This window comes from Mus pahari, chromosome 5, assembly GCF_900095145.1.
Source record: "Mus pahari chromosome 5, PAHARI_EIJ_v1.1, whole genome shotgun sequence".
Classification (NCBI taxonomy): domain Eukaryota; kingdom Metazoa; phylum Chordata; class Mammalia; order Rodentia; family Muridae; genus Mus; species Mus pahari.
Genome location: NC_034594.1, coordinates 96,388,399 through 96,403,412, shown reverse-complemented (window position 1 = coordinate 96,403,412; position 15,014 = coordinate 96,388,399). Strand labels below are relative to the sequence as shown.

The following is a 15,014-nucleotide window of genomic DNA, read 5'->3' as shown; positions in this document are numbered from 1 at the left end:
GAAGAGAAGAGAAGAGAAGAGAAGAGAAGAGAAGAGAAGAGAAGAGAAGAGAAGAGAAGAGAAGAGAAGAAAAAGAAAAACAGAAAAGAAAGAAAGAAGGGAGGGAGGGAGGGAGGGAGGGAGGGAGACAGAGAGAGACAGAGACAGTTAGACAGACAGACAGACAGAAGACAGAGACAGACAGAGAAAAGAGATGAAAAGAGAGAGTGAGACGCCCTGAAAAATTGAGGGAAATCTATGCTGTGAGGAAAGACGCTTGTGTGATACAGGGCCCAAGTTGAAGTGGGATTGTTGTTGGGTTTTTGTTTTTGTTTCTTTAGTCTTTTTGTTTCGTTTGGGGCGCGCGGGGGTCGGGGGTGGAGTGCTGCCCTGTGGACCAGGCTGGCCTCAGCTCAGAGAGCCACTTGCTCTTGCCTCCCTGATGCTGAGATTAAAGGCGAACACCACCACGCCCGTCTCCCAAGAAGGTTTTAAGACTTAAACCTCTTCTGACAGGATACTGGCACCTCTCTAGCGGTGAAGGGGAACAGACTCTTCTGAGCCACAAGGAATTCTGTCTTCCAATCGGCTTTTTTATTGTTCGGTCTTGGTTTGTAAAACTCTGGGGCCATTAGCAAGGCGAACAGGTTCCCAACGCGTCCTCCAGTCCCCAGGGGGCGCTGCAGGAAATTCGGTCTCCAAAGGGAACCCAGCTCTCTCCGGGAACTGTTTCGGCCCGAAGCACTTCCGCCCCGCGGGTCCGCAGGCTCCAGCGGTACACTTCCGACTTGCGACTGCGCACGTGCGTCCGTCGCTCTTTGCAGACGGCTGCGCGGCCCGGCAAGATGTCGCAGTTACAGATGAAACTCCTGCGCAAGAAGATCGAGAAGCGGAACGCCAAGCTGCGGCAGCGGAACCTGAAGCTGCAAGGTGAGCTGTGCTGAGCCCCGCACTGGCGAACGACGTGGGGAACCCAGGAACTCGGCGGTGCGCCGGACAGCTTCCGGCGGGGGCCGGGGACGCGCGGCACGAGCAGGCCTCCTGCGTCCCAGCCCCCGTGGACCCTTCCTTGGTTCTGCCCTTTGCCGGCGCGGCTTTCTCGATTCAGGGTGAAAGCGGGAGGCCTCGGACTTTCTTCCCCAGCTTTCTACTGGCAAGGCATCTTAAAACCTGCCGATTACCCTAGACTCCCCCCATCAGCATCTTTAGTCCCCAGGTAGAACTTTGTATCTAGGTACCAGCCATTACGGTTCCCGACTTTTACTTAATTCTGGATCTCATCCCCTGCCCAAACCTACGAACTGTTTTCCTCGGAGCTTTCCCAGTGATACTGCTGTCTCCCCAAGCCCGTTCTCTTCAACCCTGCAGCGATCCTCTTCATATGTTAAACGCAGAACCCTCCCTGTGTTCTTGTCGCGCACAACTTAGTCAATTCCTTAACGTCTTGGTTTTGGCACAAGGGCTTAAATGAAAAGTTGACACTTGTCACTTTCTTGTTGCAGTTTCTGTAGCTTGTTTAGGTTACCTACCTGTAAGATATGTCAGTGGGTTTTTTTTGTTATTGATGTTTTGTTTTGTCTTTCGAGACAGGGTTTCTCTGTGTAGCCCTGGCTGTCCTGGAACTCACTCTGTAGACCAGGCTGGGCCTCGAACTCAGAAATCCGCCTGCCTCTGCCTCCCGAGTGCTGGGATTAAAGGCGTGCGCCACCACGCCCGGCTCAAGTCAGTGGTTCTTAAACCCTTTAATACAGTTAACTCATACTGTGTTTACCCATACACACCATAAAAATAACCTCGTTGCTACTTCATCGCTGTAATTTTGCTACTGATATGAATCGTAATGTAAATATCTGATATGAGACTCCTGTGATGTGGGGGAGAGGTGGACGGTCGTCGAGCGACCGGTAGGTGATAATCGCTGAATAAATCCTCTGGGACGTGCTGGGCCAATTGTCTCGACCCACACAATTTTCAATTTTCAAGAAATAGTATTTGAAAGACATGGGGGGGGGGTAGGTGTAAATATTGAAGTTCCTTCACTTAGTACCTGCAGGATAATTAACGCTTCTTAGTAGCTACTTCTTGGTGTGGGTAATGACGTAAGAAAATGTAACAAAAATGACCTTTCACAGGTGTGCCCTCCTTTTCTGGGTTGTTTCTGCGATGCCTTCATTCTCTTTATATGAAAAGGGAAAACTTGTGAGGATAGTTTGGGGCCTTCATAGGGAAATGAGTGGTTTTCATTTACTGAATTTTCAATTCACCAAAGTCTAGGAAAGTTGGATTTGAATGAAGTGAAATTATGTAAGTAATAATTGTGGGAATGTGAAGTAAACATTCAGTTATATTTATCAGACGCTTAGCCTTGGCTGTTCCAATACTAGCTCTGTATACCAGGCTGGCCTCAAACTCACAGAGATCCACCAGCTTCTGCCTTTCAAGTACCAGGACTAAAGGTGTGTGCCAACACCAGCAGGCCAAATACTTCATGTTAAAAATATATTTCTTCTCACTGCTGCTTACTAATCATTTGATTTAATTATGAGATCTTGCTGACATTTTTCTGTCACAGACTTCTATATAGCCTTAAACAGATAGGGTCTTTTGAAGTTAAAACAACTTTCCTTTATTTACTGACTTTTTTTTCCATAAGAAAATGTGCCTTTTCTATAATAGAGCACCAATATTTGGTTTTAACAGTGAACATATAAGAAAAACTAAATGATTGGGGTTCCAGAAAACCCATAATTTCTCCTGTGAAGGTCAATGTTTAGAAGTAAGCTTTCTCTTGTCACAGTGTAAGTTCTGTTTTTAAACAGAAGCATCAGACACAAGCCTGTCACAACCTCAAAATGGAGATGTGCCTAAAGAAACAGGAAAAGGTGGAAAAGCTAAAAAGGCCCCGAAATGTTCTGTGCCTGTGGGCTCAGCAGAAGCACAAAGTGGAGGCATGCCTGAGGAGACCATAGAAAATGCCAAAGTTAAAAAGTCACCCCAAAAACTTACGACTTTAGCCAATGGAGAAGGAGCACCAACACCATCTCCTGATTCAGAAGTAAAAAGGAAAAAGAAGAAGAAGAAGAGGAAAATGGCAAATGATGCTGGGCCTGGTAGGTTTTTGGTGTTTTGTTTTAATACTGGTCATTCAGCTAGCTTTTCAGCTCTCGGTCACTTTTCTCTATTGTTGTGTGTGAGAAGCATCCCCTATGCTCACCTGCATGAGGCTACCCTGGGAGCTAAACGACACATTTTATTGGTAGACAAGGGAGGTGGGTTTTAGGTTTTCCCTAGATCTGTGCATGTTTTAAATTAGTTAGCTACCCTTGGGAAAAGTTCAAATTTGATAAGAATTTCTTTAGATTTATAATACTCCACTACGGGTTTTAGGGAGCAGTTCATTGGGCTTTGTAAATAAACTGGATATACCATCACATAGTCTTTTGGGTTTGCATATTTCCGTGGTTTCAGAGCTTTAATTAGCACAACATGGATCTATGATGGTGATGGGAAGTATCTCCCCAGGCTTTTCTGTGTGAGGGTACTTCACATTAATCATTCTTTGATCTCTTGATTTACTTGTCTTTTGCCCATATATTTTTATAAGCCCTCTTCCCCATAAGTACTTACTTACAGAGTCTGTAAGATAACTCGTAGGAAAGTTGTGAATAAATAAGACACTGATTTTTCAAGTGAGCAAACAGTACAGGGCACTGTGTGCCTTAATAAACATGTGCCTCTTTCCTCCTGAAGTGTGAAACTCAGGATTGCTGCCCTGACACTGCTTAGTTGGATTCAAAATGCCCTTCTTTAGATGCAGGCGGTGTTAGTGCTGTCAATCCCAGCACTGGAGAGATGGGGCAGGCAGATCTTGGGTTCAAGGCCGGTCTAGTAAGGTGAGCTGCAGGACAGCCGGGGAGGGCTGCACAGGTAATTTCTGTTGTGCGGGTGGGATGATCCCTTTTAAATCTGGAATAATGTAATGCTTTAAGAAACTTTAAAACAGTTTTATTGGCAAATCATTTATACCCCAAAATTTAAATATTAAACAAACCTCTTCCTGAAAAAGGTTTGTATCAAGTATCAAATGATGTTAAGCTTTGAGAAATGTATTCTTTTACATCACAGGTCTTCTTTTCCCGTTGGTTATTTTAATTATAAAGCAGTTTTTGTTTGTTTTTTAAACCAAGATACAAAAAAAGCAAAAACTGAAGAAAGTGCTGAGGCTTGTGAGGAACCAGAAGATGATGTGAAAAAGGCAGATGACAGCGAGGTGCCCAGCCTGCCCCTAGGACTGACAGGTGATGGCCAGGGACTTTTCCAGGTGTCTTGTCCTAGAAATGTCACCATTTCTCTGCATGACTGACAGTCCTGTTGTGACCTTTAATTACCAGCCAGCAGTGAGTTTTGTATCTTTGTGCACTTTTCCTTTATCTTCTATCTTGTGGCACTTTTCTCCAACACTTCCCCCCCCCCTTTTTTCCCCCTTTCTCTATGTTCCTAATATTTAAATTGCTTCATATTCTCACAGCTTCTGGGATTTAAGAATTTAGGATTTAAGAATCTCTTGCTCTAACCAGAGATATGTAGGAGTTGTTTGAGCTGTTCTTAGGAGATTTTGCTTGCTTGCTTCCTGCTGAGGTCTGACGCCAGTATTTTAATACTTAAATGAGATCGCTAAAGTCACTTGGTGGTACTGTATTGAGTGCAGTCTACAGAGAAAATAGAAGTTACAGAAGTGATTCTTAGCCAGGACGGTTTGGCACCCCAAGTCAAGCAACAAGCTTTTCTCAGAAATGTCCGTGTTAGCACCAAAGGTTATACATTCCAAGTCTGGCTGTGGGCGGTCTACTGACATCTGTAGTGTGGGGGTGCCACACACCGTCTTGAGATACATAGGATAGCCACTTGCCCAGCATACACAAGGTCCTGAATTTAGTCCCCCACACACAAAAAGCATTCTCCAGCCCAGTGCCAATTTAGATATCCCTTTTTTACAGTGGGACTGTATCCCAGTAAATTTACTGAAGTTCAAAATAGAAATCAAGAGTGCATTGAACGCATACTACCTTCTGTGAAAGTATCTTATTCCCATGCTGTAATGGTTGTCTCCAAGGCTTACTGCTTCTGTCTGCTAACCTGGAAGGTTATCTAGGCCTAGAATGTTTTCAGTATCTTAGACTTACAGCTGAATAAGCTTTCCTTTATTCTAAGCCTTTCTGAACTCTGTCTGGATGGTTGATTTAGCTGTTCCTTTCCATGTTGACTGATTCAAACTGGCTTCTTTCAGCTTCTGACTTAATTGTTCTGCTTGGCCTCATATGTTCTAATCTTCTGGCTTATTCTCTGGTTCATTCTATCTTCATCTGTGTCTAGCTTGTTCTCTTTCTACAACCTGTATCTATTACGTCCTAGTAAAACTGTCCTCTCTCTCTCCCCCCAGTATTTTCTCTTAAGTTGCTTAAATTTCTGCTCTTGTGAAAATTGGGCATATATATTATTCTGTCAAATCTTTCTCTGATTTGACATGGGTGCTTCTTGTACAAACTGACTTTATCTTCATTGTTTGGGATTAAAGGGCGTGTCTGTATTCCAGCCAGAGGGATTAAAGGTGTTAAGGCTGAGCCACACCACAGCTAGAACAGGTTTGTCCAGTGAACTGTACAGTATGGGTTTCACGGTGTGATCAGCCTTCACAGTACCCTGTCCTAAACATGCTCCCTGGGGCTGGAGAGATGCTCAGCAGCTGAAAGCAAGGGACCAAAGACAGTACCCACGTTAGTGTCTCACAGCAGCCTGTGCCCAGGTAGTTCTAGCTCCAGGGCGTCTACGGGGGTCAGCATTCATGTACACATGTCTGCTCCCAGACAGACATGTGGCTAAAAGGAAAATCTTTAAAAAATAAAAAATAAATCAGAGCTCTTATTTGGACTCTGATGGGGAAAAAATCTAACAAAGCTTGATTTATAAACGTGTATGTATCTAGTAGTTTATCCTTGCCACACTGGAAATATGTTTTCCCACAACATCGGTCACAAGTCAGGACCATCATTACTGCCAAGCTTATGTGTGTGGCACTTTGCCAGGCCAGCGTGTATGCATGTGCACCATGCATGCCTAGTGCCCATGGAGATTAGTAGTCATTTTACTCCTGGACTTACTAGGATTGTGGATGGTTAAGAGCTGCCATGCAGGTGCTTGGAACGGTACCCTGGTCTACTGCAACAGCAGCAAGTGCTCTTAATCACTTAGACCATCTCTCCAGCCCCAGTGTTTACACATTTTTATACTGTAAAACATTTCTTATTCTGTGGTTTTTTCTTGTCATTATCTTAGCAGTGATTGGGCATTAATGTCTTCTCACTGTAAGATGCTCTTGTAAGGAGCGGGTGGATTTAGGCAGCAGTGTGACCACAGAGCTCTTGTAAGGAACGGGTGGATTTAGGCCAGCACTCTGACCACAGAGCTTGCTGATAGTGAGCAATCTCCTGCTAGGTGCTTTTGAGGACACTTCATTTGCTTCCTTGTCTAACCTCGTCAATGAGAACACCCTGAAGGCCATAGAAGAAATGGGCTTCAAGCGCATGACGGAGATCCAGCATAAAAGCATCAGGCCCCTTCTGGAAGGCAGGTATGGCTGACACTGATACAGGGACACCCTGTCTGCCCTGAGGACTGTGCAGCTGTAAAGGTAACCCATAGGTACTAACCCATAGGTGCTCCTCTGATTTTGTTCTCTGTATGGATTCCTGTTTGACTATGATAAAGACTTGGCGTTTTTTACTGGTGTATCAGTCTTTGTGAGCTAGGTGCTAGGCACCTTGTGTTCTCACTTAGTGCCTAGAGCATGCTCAGAGCACATAGTGTGGCTAAGTACACATCTGCGTGAGTCAAATGAATGTTCTGTCTTCTGTAATACTAAGGGATCTTCTGGCAGCTGCGAAAACTGGCAGTGGCAAAACCCTTGCTTTCCTCATCCCTGTCATCGAGCTCATTGTCAAGTTGAAGTTCATGCCCAGGAATGGTAAGGCCCTGTCTCTCTGCTGTTATGTCACTGGGATTTGTGTCTCTTAAGGACTTACGGAGACGGCCCTCTGTCACCTTTTGCCTTTTAGGAACAGGAGTCCTGATTCTCTCTCCTACCAGAGAACTGGCCATGCAGACCTTTGGTGTTCTCAAGGAGCTGATGACACACCACGTTCACACGTATGGGCTGATCATGGGCGGCAGCAACAGGTCTGCTGAAGTGCAGAAGCTCCTCAATGGGATCAACATCATCGTGGCTACTCCCGGCCGGCTCCTAGACCACATGCAGAACACGCCAGGATTCATGTACAAGAACCTGCAGTGTCTGGTTATTGATGAGGCTGATCGTATCTTGGATGTTGGGTTTGAAGAAGAATTAAAGCAAATTATTAAACTTTTGCCAGGTAAGTAGGTGGCATCTGCATGGGGCTCACAGGGTAGTTAGAGGTCCGTGGTTGGTGATCTTGTAGGAAAAATAGTTATCTTAATACCAGAATTTTACTATGGCCACATGGGGAACATGGGCCTGTTGACTGCAGAAGTAGTTCTGCTGGCTTCATACAGCACATTACCATAGCTCATAAACTAAAATTAAAATGCAGGGTCAGTAGTCTGGATCTATAATAAGCCAAGATCCTGTGCTTAGCGCAGTGTTGTACTAAAATGATTGACATGAAGAAAAGCAAGTGTGGAAGCAGGAGTCAAGGGTATCCCTGAGACCTTGATCCAGAGAGTTTGACCCCAGAGACACATGAGACTCTGCCTCAAAAAATAAACTAGGGCCCAGGGAGATGGCTCAGCAATTAAGAGCACATACCTCTTTTGCAGAGACCCAGGTTTGGTTCCCATCATCCCACACCACATGGTCATCACCTATATGTAACTCTTAACTCAGGGGAATCTACCTCTCTGGCTTCTGAAGGCAGCTTGCTTAGTATATAGACACGCAAACACTTAATTTAAAAATAAGTAAACCAATCGCCTTCTAAGTATCTAATTTCTGATATTCTTGTGTACTGCTTGGAAACCATAACCACAAACAAAGTGATGGCATGTCACCTGCATTGTGTTTGTTTATTCAGTCAGCTGTTGACAGGTGTGTGTGTGGTGTTTGTAGCTTGAGACTGCTAAAATTTCCCGTGAACATTCACTACGAGTTGTAGGGTTATATAGCTCCTTTTCTTTTGAATAGTTTGAAGAAGGCATTTCTGGTGGCCGGGGAAGCCATAACTCCCATCACTTGGGTTTAATGTGCTTAGATTTTGTCCATTTCACCTAAGCTATCATGTTTATAGACCAAAAATTCACATTACAACCTTATTCTTGATGTTACCAGGGTATGTATACCAACAGCATATCCCCTCTTCCTGGACTCTCTTCCTAAAGTGTAATTGTGAAGCAGTTACGGGATTCTTTGGAAGGTTGGCAACTTTTGTGTCTCTTTAGCACGTAGGCAAACCATGCTCTTTTCTGCCACACAAACTCGAAAAGTTGAAGACTTGGCAAGAATTTCTCTGAAAAAAGAGCCTTTGTATGTGGGCGTTGACGATGACAAAGAAGTTGCCACAGTGGATGGCCTTGAGCAGGTACTGTTTAGGACTAGCTTAGTACATATTTAAAACTGAGGAAGTAAAGCCCTAAAGGACTGTGCTTGGTGTTGCCTTGTGCTTCTGCAGAATGGTCCACAGAGCACAGTGATGGACGGATGGGAGGCAGGTTAGCAGACTTGGGTTTGGTGTCTCTGACTCTTTTGTATAAAATACTATGAACTCTGAATGGCCCAGCCAACTTCTATTCTGTTAATGGAAGCATCAGTCACTACTAATTTTAATACAGCTAGAACTTGTTTTTTAATAGTCGCCATGAGGTGCCAGGGAAGTTGGGGGTAGAGAGGAAACTAGCTTGGGGGAATAGGTGCGTTGCTGTGAAAGTCAGAAAAAAGATGCCAGATCTGAGTTAATGAAAACAAGTTTAAGCTTAAGAAACTCTGTGTGTGTGTGTGTGTGTGTGTGTGTGTGTGTGTGTGTGTGTGTGATGTCAGATGACTTCCTAATGGCTCACCGTTTGAATATTGAGAAGAATCTCATTTGAACCCATGTTTGTAGACTCAGCTAATCTAGCTAGCCAGTTTGTCCCACTGATCCCATTTGCTGGGCATTGGGATTACATGCTGACTGCCACACTCACCCAGCATTCCCATGGATACCTGTCCTCAGCCCTTTACTTGCTGAGCTGAGCTGTCTTTCTAGCTCCAAGGCAAATTCTTTGAATGAGTAAACAGTTATATATAATTGGCGTTGTTGAGTTGGTATAGTCCTTAAACATGGCAGAAAGACCTTGCAGTGTATTGCTGTGTTCAGTCACATTCTTTTGTGAGTAACCTGTTCACTCGCACCGTTTCAGGGATATGTTGTTTGTCCCTCTGAGAAGAGGTTCCTTCTGCTTTTCACATTCCTTAAGAAGAACCGGAAGAAGAAAGTGATGGTCTTCTTTTCATCATGTATGTCTGTGAAATACCACTATGAGCTGTTGAACTACATTGACCTTCCCGTCTTGGCCATCCATGTAAGTGGTGGCAGGGAGCTTGTTAAGAAACGGGGTGAGCCTGTGCATTTGGGGTTGGAGGGATTACTCCCTCTGAACACAGATCTGAGTGGTTCTTCTCCCAGAGGATGAGCGGGCCTGCATGGTTCTGAAAATACCAGTGATTACTTGAAGATTAGATGGTGGGAGGGTCTCTCAGGGCTCTGCCCCTCCCTGAGAATCTATAGGAGGCTAATGGTTGTTAGATGTTTCCTCAGTGGTGTAGCCACTGGATGTGCCTGCAATCCCCTTCACCCCTGGTTTTGTTCACTTCTTGAATCAGTCAAAGACATGAAAGGAAGAGGAACATGGAGGAAATGAGCAAGAGTGGGAGGGGACAGGAGAGGGCAGTGGGGTCAGTGTGAGCAGAGTACTTCACACAGAAGTGTTAGAACACAGGTAAATGCAGGCTAATAGAAGACACCCTCCCTCTCAAAAGGCTTGGGTCCAGTTGGGGAGATAGGGCCTAGGCTGGAGTAAGGTTGCTCCAAAGTGTGGTAGCAGCTCCACAATTGATTATTTGTACACACAACTCTCACATACAACTTGAATGAGTTTTGTGCTCTTGTTGATTTTGAATCTAGGGAAAGCAAAAGCAAAATAAGCGAACAACCACGTTCTTCCAGTTCTGCAATGCGGATTCGGGAATCCTGCTGTGTACTGATGTGGCAGCCAGAGGGCTGGACATCCCTGAAGTGGACTGGATTGTTCAGTATGACCCTCCCGATGACCCCAAGGTAGCTGGTGTCTTCAGAGTAGATCTGAGGAGTGCGCTTTCACATCCGTGAGGCTCACCTATACAGAACAGCCACTCTGTCAGCTGTAGGGGATGACTGGTGTTGAGTGTCAGAGACCTGTGGACTCAAGGGGGCGTGAAAAGAGGTTTGAGTGGCATCTGTGACTTTAAGAATGCTAGGTCCTTAGACTGATATGTCTAGCTGGTGTCTGGAGGAAGTAGCATTGCAGAAGGAAATAAATAAAGGTCTGTAGAGTCTGCAGTAGGATAAATAACCATGTAAGGACCAGGCATGCACAGTGCTTCTCTAACCCCAGCAGTAGCAGGGGAGGGAGGAGGATGGGACAAACAGGCTTGTGCAGCCATCGAACTGAAACAGCAAGCTCCAGGTTCAGTGAGAGCCTGCCTGGACAAGCAAGGCGGAGGGAGGACCGCAGAGGAAGGCAGTTGGCCTCCCCCCTGACTTCCACACACATGCGTTCACCATACACAGAAGTACTTCCAATAAACAATGAGCTATAATAAACTATTGGCTAGCACTTAAATTACTTTCCTTAGAAAATTGTTTTGAAGGAGAACTATAATAGTCATTTTAATGGGTCATTGTTGATGTGACTGGCTCATGAGCTTTTCTTACACTGTGTTGGTATGGCTGACAGGCGAAGCTCCTCTTGCTTTGGTGGTTGGCCCTGTTACGGGGTGGTGTCCACAAAGAGAATGATGGCCCAGAGTGTAGAGGGTCTGACAGTGAAGTTGGCCCTGCCCCATGATTGGTACACCGTCTAGTATAGGTGTGCCAGCATGCTTCCTTCCATTAAGGGACACAGTCATAGTGCTAGTGGCAGACTCATGAATACTTCATAACTTAAGCCAGATTTTCTTGCCTCGCCACAGGAATACATTCATCGTGTCGGTAGAACAGCCAGGGGCCTGAATGGAAGAGGGCACGCCCTGCTCATCCTGCGCCCTGAAGAGTTGGGTTTCCTTCGTTACTTGAAACAGTCCAAGGTAAAGAAAGGCCTTTGATTGGAAAATCCTAAGTTGGGAGGAAACTCGTTGATATGAGGGTTCTTCTCAGGCACCAACCCTGTAGATGTCAGGGTAGGGGTTGAGTCGGTGTCAGACAGTGCTAGGTCAGGGTGAGGGAATTAAATGTGTTTCTGCCCAGCAGCATGGACAGAAGGAGCAGACTCTCCTCCTTTCTGGTTCTCTGCTCCCCCTGCTGGCATCCCTGCAGCCTGCTGTGCAGCATCTTTCCATCTCTCTCTGTCATAGATGAGCAGCAGATTTGTGCTCTCCCTATGCCGGCCTCCTCCTCCTCCCTCTCCTGACTCTTTCCAGCACTTCCTGGTCCCTGTGCAGCCAGCCAGTGCTTTCCCATCTCAAGTCTCCCTATGAAGCTCTGCTTCGGCCTCAGCCTCCTGCCACTCGCTTCAGGGCTGGCCGAGGCTCTGACTCTGCCTCCTCGGTCTTTCTGGTCTCCAGCTAATCCCCAACCTTGCTGGCTCTGCCCTTATCCCAGCTTGCCAGGAAAGGATGCATGCAGCCTGCATTTGACCACCTTGTTGCTAGGCCTGCTTGTCCATGACAATGGCACCATGACACCCTCTTGGCACAGTCTTGCCACATGGGTTTCCTCCTTCCTACAATATGACACAGATTCCTGAAGTTGCCCTGAGGCCACTGTACACTTTGCCTCGCTGCCCTTGCCCTGGATCTCCACAGGACACTGTACAGCGAGTTGTGCTCCCAGCACACAAATGCACCCTGACAGGTCCTGCATCACTTCCCTGTCTGTGCTGTGGGCCACCACACATGCCTTCCAGGGGAGGGCAGCAGCCAGTCCTGGTACACCTGTTACCTTCCCCAGTCTGTAGCACAGACACAGGTTCTTTCTGTTTTCCCAGCTGGGTAAAGGCAATATTTGATACATTATTGGGAGAGCTGGAGTCATCTTGACATGGACTCAGTGCCATTAGCACAGGACACCGTGGTATTGAGACCCGTCTCCTGCTATAGGGCAAGAGGTGGTCATCCCAGGCATGGAAGTACACACCTATAATCCCAGCAATCAAGAAGCAGAGGCAGGGGGATTACAGCAGGTTCAAGGCCAGCCCTGCTAGAAAATAGGAAAAACATAGATAATCATTTATCACCCTGAATGTCAGGGTCAGGGGAGTGGGGGCAGCTGCCTGCCTCTGCTCAGTTCCTCCCCTCAGCTTTCAAGAAAGAAATGGGGGCTGCCACACTGGATCCATATGAATTCCGCGGAGATGGACTGCCCTAATGACGGGGGGTAGCCGCAAATCTCTGTCCCTGTCCTGGGGGTTCCACAGCCCAGGCATTTCTGTTCTCAGAACCAGCACTGTCCCTTGATGTTGCAGCTGATGGGACAGTACAGTCTTCATACATCTAATCCTGAGTGCCCCCTTACTAATACCTAACTGTTGTTTCTCTAGGTTCCATTGAATCAGTTTGACTTCTCCTGGTCTAAGGTGTCTGATATCCAGTCTCAGGTATGCTTCTTGTTTATCTTTCTGGGGAAGAGATCACCTTCCCCAGTACTACTTTGTGGAGTTTTGCGGTCACTCCCAGCTTAATCCTCTCGGGTGATGCTGGCTTGGACTCTGAGGTCCTCCAGGATCCCTCCTACATGGGTCCTGCTCTCGGGTGGGCCTGCTGGAACCTCAGTCTTGCACCTGTGCTGCCAGAGGCAAGGACAGGCCAAAGCCCAATCAAGTGTACTGGGACGGGCGCTCTTTGGATAACTGTTCTAATAGTTGATGTCTGCTTCTTTGTTCCGATTTCAGCTGGAAAAGCTGATCGAAAAGAACTACTTTCTCCACAAGTCTGCCCAGGAAGCGTACAAATCCTACATCCGAGCATATGACTCTCACTCGCTCAAGCAGATCTTCAATGTCAACAACTTAAACTTGCCTCAGGTTGCACTGTCGTTTGGTTTTAAGGTCCCTCCTTTTGTTGATCTGAGTATCCTTTGTGACGTTGTGCTACAATTGAGGGGCTTAGCAGAGCTGCTGGGGCTCTCCAGTAAGTTGGTGTGTACCTCGGCTGCCAGCCAAAGGCTCTGGCGTCCACCCTGGCCATTGTATGTCTGCCTGCAGTAGCATGGAACATGGGACTTGTCACTGGGGTCGGAATTACCAGAATTAGGCAGCTCAGGATTTAAGTCTCTGAAGAACTAAGTAACGCTGGTTGGCAGGGTAGTTCAGTGGGCAAAAGTGTTTGCCCAGCAAGCCTGGCACCCAAGTTTGACCTCTGGGACTCAGGGTGGAAGGAGAGAACCAAACATCTCCAACAGTTGCCCTCTGACCTCCATGGCCACATGCATACACACAGAAGAATATTAAAAAGAGAGAGACAGAAATATGACTTAGTGAAAAGCAGGTAGTTGTGTCTTCGTGGTAGAGGCACAGAGAGGTGGGAAGTAGCTGAAGAGAGGTGAGAGCTCTCGGAGTTCTAGCCCCATGTAGCCACCAGAGGGTTACCTACACAGAAATGGCAAGGCTGGCCACAGAAACCTAACCTGAGCCTTGGTCTGGGGGAGGGACAAAGGGACCTTCCAGTTGCTTCCATTGCAGTGTGATGCATGGATGTGTGCACAGATGTGCTTGAGTATCGACCATATTAGTAACTCCTGAGGGGATTGCAAGATCAGATAGATTAAGCTTCTCCACCCGAGAGCTCATGGCAGTCTGCTGTAGTGAGAGTTGGGTTGTATGAAAAAGAATCACTGCGTAGCTCATGAGCCTCTCGGACTCTGGTCTCAACAGACCTGAAAGGCATGCGCAGTGATGCGTGTTTGTTGTACTCTGTCATACTGTCATGACTATAGTGTGCTGATTGAAGCCACCACAGTTGACTCCCGGGGCTTTGGTGTTCATTTTGGCGTACAAGCCTGTTGTCTCGCCTAGTCTCTCGCACGTTCATTGCACAGCTTCAGGCCCCACGTCTCCCTTGGTCAAAGGGAGCGTGGCAGAGGGGCAGTGCTGGGCAGGTTGGGGTTTTCTCCTATACAGCTTGTACTCTCTGTTGCTTGGCTTCCTTAACATTTTCCTGTAGATGTGAGCAGCCATGATGGCAAGCTTAAGAAGAGAGGCGGTGGCGGGGGATTCGGCTACCAGAAAACAAAGAAAGTGGAGAAGTCCAAGATCTTTAAACACATCAGTAAGAAGCCAGCAGACCGCAGACAGTTCTCACACTGAAGCAATCTGCCTTCCTCCTGGACTGACTTTGCCCAACTTCCCCCCTCCCCAGTACCTTCTAAAAAGGAACTTTATCACCTTTAGGATCTTTTTGTCTTTACTATGATGATAATATTTTATTTTTAAATACTTCCATAAAACAGATTTTTATCACTGTTTTATTAATGTTTTTCTACCTTTCCCTCTTGGTATATTCCTGACTTTTACAATGGGCTTATTTTGGTTGGTTGGTTGGTTGGTTGGTTGGTTTCAAGAACAAGTAATTGGGCTGAGGAGGTGAAGAGTCTTGAGTTCAAACCCTCAGAAACTACTTAAAGCACAGGCACAGTAGGGAGGGCCTGTACAACCTCAGCATCCCTACAGCAGGATGGGAGGTGAAGAAGTGACCCCTTGGGTGACCAAAGCCGACTATGTTTAGGAGAGCACCTCAGAGATGGATACGCTTCCGACCAGCTGGGATGACACTGGGG

At 46.5% G+C, this 15,014-nt stretch overlaps 1 protein-coding gene across 1 annotated transcript; it reads left to right on the top strand.

Annotated features, from left to right (window-relative positions):
* Positions 1-723: 723 nt before the first annotated feature.
* On the top strand, positions 724-14,702 carry Ddx18 (DEAD-box helicase 18). The gene is made up of 13 exons (XM_021197864.1): positions 724-909; positions 2,799-3,089; positions 4,167-4,277; positions 6,472-6,607; positions 6,900-7,000; positions 7,092-7,406; positions 8,449-8,588; positions 9,406-9,567; positions 10,170-10,322; positions 11,216-11,329; positions 12,781-12,837; positions 13,132-13,309; positions 14,402-14,702. The coding sequence occupies exons 1-13, from the start codon at positions 825-827 to the stop codon at positions 14,542-14,544; spliced, it is 1,986 nt and encodes a 661-aa protein (XP_021053523.1). The 5' UTR covers positions 724-824; the 3' UTR covers positions 14,545-14,702.
* The last annotated feature ends 312 nt before the right edge of the window (positions 14,703-15,014 follow it).

What these genes read in the sequence shown, in the direction of transcription:
- Ddx18 (XM_021197864.1), top strand. Translation starts at nt 825, where the DNA reads ATGTCGCAGTTACAGATGAAACTCCTGCGCAAGAAGATCGAGAAGCGG. An exon ending in GAAGTTCATGCCCAGGAATG is followed by an intron (nt 7,001 to 7,091) that starts GTAAGGCCCTGT and finishes TTTGCCTTTTAG; the next exon opens with GAACAGGAGTCCTGATTCTC. An exon ending in TGTCTGATATCCAGTCTCAG is followed by an intron (nt 12,838 to 13,131) that starts GTATGCTTCTTG and finishes TTCCGATTTCAG; the next exon opens with CTGGAAAAGCTGATCGAAAA.